This window comes from Frankliniella occidentalis, unplaced genomic scaffold (assembly GCF_000697945.3).
Source record: "Frankliniella occidentalis isolate FOCC.00 unplaced genomic scaffold, Focc_3.1 Scaffold4303, whole genome shotgun sequence".
NCBI classification, from domain to species: domain Eukaryota; kingdom Metazoa; phylum Arthropoda; class Insecta; order Thysanoptera; family Thripidae; genus Frankliniella; species Frankliniella occidentalis.
The window spans coordinates 1-7154 of NW_026271351.1; the positions used below are offsets into that span (position 1 = coordinate 1).

The following is a 7154-nucleotide window of genomic DNA, read 5'->3' on the forward strand; positions in this document are numbered from 1 at the left end:
GGGGCGCGAGCCGCTATCTCCTCATCGGGCAGGGCGGGTGAACGGGGTGTGCTGCGCTCTGGGCGAAGGGTTTGCATGCATCAACGTCACGGACCTCGCCGTTCGGTCAACCTTCGGGGCTGACGGGATGGATAGACCAAAGCCAAACAAAAAGAAAGAAAGAAAAAAAGATGACGTGTACTTGAAAAATTAGCATGCCGTTTGATCCTGCGACCCAGAGGTTTTACTTACGGCCGATTTCCGCTTTTGCATGTTTAATGCGGCTGATTGGCCGTAAGTAGCAAAGCTAGCTCGTTCGTCGGGGCGTAGGTCAGGGTAGGTCAGGTCGTCGGTCGTGTGGCGGGTCACTCATTCGTGCCAAGTTGAGTCTGCCCGCAAACAGGAGTGAAAGGAGGGGGGGGGGGCGTCGGCCGCGCGTGCATGACTATTGCACATGCACATCGGGGGACTGATAGTTCCGGTGTGCCCCCCCCCCCTGGCGCCCCCTCCTCGGGTGGCCCGACAGACTGCACTGCACTCTGGTCCCGCGAGCACTAAGGTCAACACCACCGGGATCGGGATTGAGATGGTCTTTTTGTGCAGCGAACCATGGAGTTTGGGAGGCCCACGCCCAACGGGCTGTGCCTCTTCCTTGTCAAGTCAATCCCGAGGGGGGAAAACAAAGTCGATAAAAAGAGGGCCTCTCCTCTCTTTTTGATATATAACATTCAAAAGAAGAAAAATGATGAAAAAAACGGGATTTCTAATGCACTTCTTATTCGTGCGTGTAATGATAGCCCCCCAAAATGAATGCTACTTTATCTTCCTCTCCATGACCTTACGTCAGCCAATTAGATGAGCTCAAGCAGCAGACGTGCCCGGGGCTTACTTTCGCTGCCGTATCAGCCCGTGCTTCCAGACCATTTCGCTTAGCACTCCACGCCATCTGAGCGGCACGACCTGCATGTGTACACTCACTCTGTTGCACGTTTAAGGGGGTTGGGTGTGCTCAACTGAGGTTCTGCTCGACATTTTCTTTTTTGTTACTTCCTTCAGTGAGCGTGTTGTGATATACTAGCTAGCCCGCATGCTCGCAGGCGGACCGGTTGCCTATGCACCACGGTTAGCGAAAGTTTACAAACTCGCCCGCACGCCTGCGTAATGTTGCGGACTAGTACAGCCTTTCGCCCACCCTTGTAGTACAGCATGGTGTGTCGACAGCGCAAAATAGATGAGAATTTGAGAATGATCGGGACGATCGATCCGTTTGTTTGTGCACCGTACACCGCCGCACAAGCCAGTCGCAACATGATCCGATCCGATGATGTCGCTGTCGTCGAGGCGTCTGTCGTCGACGCCAGTCACCGCCACGTACGCCGTACGGCCACTCGGACCCCGCCCCCTGCTGCTGTTGACACTCTGCTCCCGAGCCAACACAACGCACTCCAGCATCCTCACTAAGTGCTGCATCACGCGAGCTAGCTCGTTTTTAATTTCTTTTCCCCCAGCTTCACTCGCTTTTTATGGCGCATTAGAATTTCCTCCTTAATTTTCCCCCCTCCTTTTCCTTCTCGTTACCTCACAGTGGAGCACGCCGACAGAGTCTGACAACCCATCTCAGGGTTCGTCCAGAAAGTAGGCACGTCCGTTTTTCCAAGATTCATTCGTCAGATTACAGGAGCTCGAAGCCTGCGAGACCCGGTGTAGGCCACCCCGCTGTACACGCATGCATCGCAGGCAAGACTTTGCCTACCTACCAGGCGCTACGAGAGCTTGCACAAGGCTGAACTTGGCCAGGTTCTCAACGGGGAATGACGAATACTGTCTGGGCGACCCCTCGTCTCTGGGCGGGCGCTAGGGGCCCGTGCTGGGCCGCCGAGTGTGTGAGTGTGTGTGCTTGACAGGACGAGGCATGGCTTCTGATACGGCGATAAGCTCACTGCTCCCTCCTGCGTGGCCTCCCAGCTGATCCAGGTGCTCGCCAACGCGAGCGTGCACACGTGCGCGGGTCAGCGGCCTCGCATCAATCATCCCGTCCACGTTATCTAGAACCGTCACCCTCTACGCCCTCAGGTCCGCGATGGCTCCCGGTGCTGGGCAACCTGCTCGACCTCAAGCGCCTCGTGCGGAAGCTGGGCTCGCAGCACGCCGCCTTCGAGAGCCTGTGCCAGGAGTACGGGTCGAGCGTGCTGGGCCTGCGCCTGGGCAGCGACCTGGTGATCGTGGCCTCCGGCTATGAGGCCGTCAGCCAGGTGCTCACCTCGGACGACTGGCTGGGCCGACCCGACAACTTCTTCATGCGGCTGCGCACCATGGGCACGAGGAAGGGTAAGTGTAGCGATGTGAAAAACATAAGTTGAAAAATGAAAAACATTGAAAACAATATTTTAGCAGTTGCACCACGTTCTCAAATGACATTTGAAGAAAGTTAGTGAGACTTGCTGAGGGCAGCCGATGGCAGATCATTGCTGCGTTTTCGGATGCTGATGAGAGTCTTGCCGTGCTTCAGGCATCACGATGACGGACGGCGCGCTGTGGTCCGAGCAGCGGCGCTTCGCCGTGCGCCACTTCCGCCAGCTGGGCTACGGCAAGGTGCACATGGAGGAGCTGATCCTGGCCGAGCTGACGGACCTGCTCAACGAGCTGGAGCCGGCGTGCACCACGGCCGAGGCCGTGTCGCTGGGGCCGCTGCTGCCGCCCTCGGTGCTCAACGTGCTGTGGGCGCTGACGGCCGGCACGCGCTTCCCGCACGGGGACGCGCGGCTGCAGCGCCTGCTCGACCTCATGGGCCAGCGCGGCCGGGCCTTCGACATGGCCGGCGGCGTCCTGGGCACCCTGCCCTGGATGCGGCACCTGGCCCCCGAGCGCACGGGCTTCAACCTCCTCAACCGGCTCAACGCCTCGCTCAGGGAGCTGCTGCTGGTGAGTTTGCGAGAGGGACAGGGGAGGAGGGAGAGAGCACCGGCCCCAGGGGGAGGTCCTCCCCGTCCGCTCGCCGGCTGTCGCGCCAGCTTGCAGTTCACGACGGTCTGCCACGAAAGGCGCCTGAGTGGAATATGAACTAGGTAAATTATCGAGATCCGTTCGCGGAACCGGTGTTATCCCGACTAAGCGCTTTCGGAGCGCGGCTCGCGGCTTTGCCGGCCCAGCAGCACTGGCATGGACTCGCGGTTCCCAAGCTCCGACATGTGGGGCTCGGGGGCAGGCTCGAGCCGCGGCCTTGGAGTTTGAACTCTAATAACTGCCGTTTTCTCAGTTAGTTGTTGTTGTTAGTTGCGTGGCCCCCTGGCTCGCGGCGAGAGAGTGAGAGCGAGGGAGGGGGAGGGGAGGGCACCGTGAGAAAAGACAAGATTAGGTCCGGGACGGCCCCACGTGCTGCTGGTCTTATGACCATTCTCCTTCACGTATTCTAAAAAACGCGGTGCTATTCTGTTTCCAACATGCTTCTTAAGATATTAAGAAGTCCCAGGTGTCTTCGCTTCAGACATTACCGTGGCTCCCCTAGGCCCCGTAGGTCACGCGTAGGTCACTCGTGCTAGGTACGCTGACGGACGGTGCTGCCCGAGTATGACGCGCGGGCTCGCGCGGGGGACTATCAACATTTGGATCAAAAGCAATTTGAATTCTCCCAAAACACGTGGACGTCCGAATGCTCGCAAATAAAGTCTGCCGTACTCATTTCATGAGACAGCAGAAGGGCCACCTCTCTCGTGGCCTTGCCGGTCGGCCGTCCTAAATTCTGAGCAGCTCCAGAGGAACCAGCCAGGCGGAAAATCATCCGCGCCCGTTTGGCGCCCGGCTGCAACTACTATGAGAAGAAATGAGTAAACCAATTTGTATCGTACAGCGGCACGCCTCGGCCTCCTAAGCGATGCGAGTGCTCAGGACGCGCCGCCCCACGACGCCCAGCGAGCAGCATGACAAATGACTGGCGGAGCACGGACGGCGCGACCCGGGACGCACCGCAGCGCACCGCGCCAAGTGACGCGACTTTGACGCGGCGAGCGGTTTTTAGGCGTCTCCCATAGCCAGGGCCGGGGTGCAGGAGGGGGAGGAGGGGACGGGGCGGGGAGGCGGGCATCGGCGTCAATTCATAGTCATGAAAACCTTGACCCGCGAGACCCCTCGAAAAGTCTTCGCTCGGCGGTTGGCTGCGAAGAACATCTTTCTAGCCCTTTTGAGCGTCGGTTTTCTTTCGGTGATATGTCCGGGAGCTTGTAATGTAAAACGCGGCGGCGTTCTAGTCGTATGGTGATACGAATCATTCGCTTGTGTTTTGCAGGAGACTATCGCAGACCACAATGCGAGCTACACGCAGGGCCGGACTCGTGACCTCATCGACGCGTACCTCCACGAGGTAAAGGCGCACGCAGGCGACGGCGAGCAGTCCTCCTTTACCGGTAAGTCCGCGGAGACTTGAACGCAAACGGCGTTTGTGAGCTGCGGGGCGTGGGAAAAGGGAGGAGGAGGGAGGGGGTTAATCTCTTGGCGATCTACTACATATCTTGCTTGTCGTGTCCTTCGGTGTCCAGAGGAGCAGCTCGTGATGGTGTGCCTGGACATGTTCCTCGCCGGGTCGTACACGACCAGCAACACGCTCAACTTCGCGCTCATGCTGCTGGTGCTGCACCCGGACGTCCAGAGCAAGTGCTTCAAGGACATCTACAACAACGTGGAGAAAGGCCGGCTGCCGTCGCTCACGGACAGGCAGAAGTAAGGCACCGCCCGGGACAGTCCTCTGGCACAGCTGGTGAACCATACCGCGTGCATGCGAAAAGAGGGGGTTGGGAGGGTTGGGAGGGGGGAAAGGTAAAAGCTTCACGACCAATAAAAAGCAACGGAAGGAAGTATAGGGCGACACGGCTCGTGCAGGCGAGCGAGTGACAAGGACCACGGATGAGGGAGCAGAAGGTTGGCAACGCTGCCGCAGTGCCATCTGCGGTGCGATAAGACATAAAAAGTGCAGTGGCGGCAGGTGAATACATTAAACTTCTATCAGTCCCACCATTAGGCGGCGCGGCTCGGCGCAGGCAGAGCAGCTGGCTGGCCGCTCACAACTCTCTCACTCTCCTCCTCCTCCGCTCAGACTTAAAGGGCTCGCCCCTCTCTTCTGCCGACAGGCTTCCGTACATCGAGGCCGTCATCATGGAGGTCATGAGGCTGTACTACGTGGTGCCCATCACGGGGCCCCGGCGCGCGCTGCACGACACCAAGCTCATGGGCTACGACGTGCCAAAGGTGAGATAAACCAAACCCACAACTTGATGCAATACAGCCGAGGAAAAGACACGTCACCGCAGACACGACAATACAACGTGGAAATGAGCACTCTGGCGTTATGCAGGGTAGGCTTGGGAGCCACGAGACCCCTTTCTTTTTTGTACGTGTGCGGTTTTGCCTACCACAAGTCACGTCGCCTTCTGACCCACGCCAAGTAGGCAACCCACCCAAATCTGTGCATGCTGTGCCGTATACGTACAAACCAAAAAGGGGTACATGGTGCACTACTTTTCAGTGACGCCCACGTGAAGCTGGGCCCACAATGAACGATTCGAGGGGCGGCGCTAAAGATGGCGCCTGCGACTCGCTGGGTTGGCCAACCCGCCAGGCAGCTGAGTGAAGCCGGCGGCCCGCTCGGAGCGCCCAAGTGCGGGGCCATCTCATAGAGATTTAACTTGACAAGAACTTGCATTATTGTGATCACTTCAACTCTTGCCTCGTAGGACACAGTGGTCCTCATCAACATCCACTCCATCCACCACGACAAGAAGCACTGGGGCGACCCGGAGGTCTTCAGGCCCGAGCGTTTCCTCAACGCGCGCGGCAAGATCCAGCCCGACGAGCACCTCATCAACTTTGGCCTCGGTGAGTATACCGGCCGAGTGTCCCCCTTCTACGGTGACACCGTGTGTGGGCGTCATCAGGCCCGAAAAAGAAGACTCAATATTGACTCTCGTCCTCTCCCGCCCGCAGGCAAGCGCCGCTGCCTGGGCGACGCCCTCGCGCGCAACTGCCTGTTCCTGTTCCTCACCGGGCTGCTGCAGCGCTACCGGCTGTCCGTGCCGCCGGGGGAGGCGCCGCCCTGCCGCGAGCCCGTGCCCGGCCTGACGCAGTGCCCGCAGGCCTACCGCGTCATGCTCACCCCGCGGACGGCCTGCCCAGGGTCGCCGCGCTCGCCGCGGACGCCGTCGCCGCTGCCCGGCGCGTAGCTGGCGACCGCTCCGGCATATCTCCTACTCTTGTATCTCTGTATTCTTGCCACAACTCTTCTCTTTCGCAAAAAAAAAGGAGAGAGAATAATATTGCGGGCGAGTATTCAGCCAGTTTGACGTCATCATTTTTACGTTGAACTGAAGTGCTAGATCTGGTGTACACTTAAGTGTTTTCGGCGACGCACGATGAGCGTTTTTGTGTTTCTGTTTTAAATTAATCAACTACACTGTGATAATTAAGAAGTTGAGTATTTAAGTTTATTCGAGTGGTTTTCTTTCGCTTGTTTTTCTCTCCTGGAGACCACAACTAAGGACATATTTGACTCTGGTGCTCATATTGAGCGGCGGGAGGCAGGTCTGCTTAGAATGAGCGACTTAGTGTAATTTTATTGGTTATAAAATGACTGAGAGTAAATCTATTTCTGTTTTCAATAAAACTTAATTTAGAAGCTGTTTAATCGTTGGCACAAAGAACCAAACCTGCTGACTCTGATTTGGCGGAGTGTACGAATGACAGCTTAGACTGCCTCTTTACGATCCTCGCTGCTGGAAGCGGGGTCATGGTCGCGCCCAACCAGGTCGCGGGGGGTGAGCACGGCGTACAGGGGCTTTGGAGAGAGCGTGAAGCCGTCCAGGAAGTGGCGCTCCCCGATCGGGTGGTCCGGTGAGGGCGACAGAGTGAAGCGGTGCAGGAGAAAGGCGAGGAAGAGGAAGAGGCTGTGGCGAGCGAGCATCTCGCCCAGACAGCGGCGTCGGCCTGCGGAAGAACGAGAGAACACGGCGACAGTGAACAGTGAACAGCCGGGAGCTGGGCGAGAAGCGCAAGCTTCAGCAGGGCCCTGTGGTGGGGCCAGGCCCGCGCTATCCACCCGCCCGGCGGGCAGAGCGAGTCAGCCGCTCTCGGTAGGCCACCCGCCCAAGAGCCGTGTCGTCGCGCTGCCCACCCGCCCGGCGGGCAGAGCG

General features: G+C 58.3%; 1 protein-coding gene across 1 annotated transcript; it reads left to right on the forward strand.

The window, feature by feature from the left end:
- Positions 1–1914: 1914 nt before the first annotated feature.
- Positions 1915–6649, forward strand: LOC113217992 (probable cytochrome P450 305a1; the record flags this gene model as incomplete). The annotated part of the gene is made up of 7 exons (XM_026438109.2): positions 1915–2307; positions 2489–2901; positions 4262–4379; positions 4512–4692; positions 5100–5217; positions 5703–5844; positions 5953–6649. Coding segments are annotated over 7 exons (1601 nt in total), but the record flags the coding sequence as incomplete, so codon positions are not given.
- Between the last annotated feature and the right edge of the window lie 505 nt (positions 6650–7154).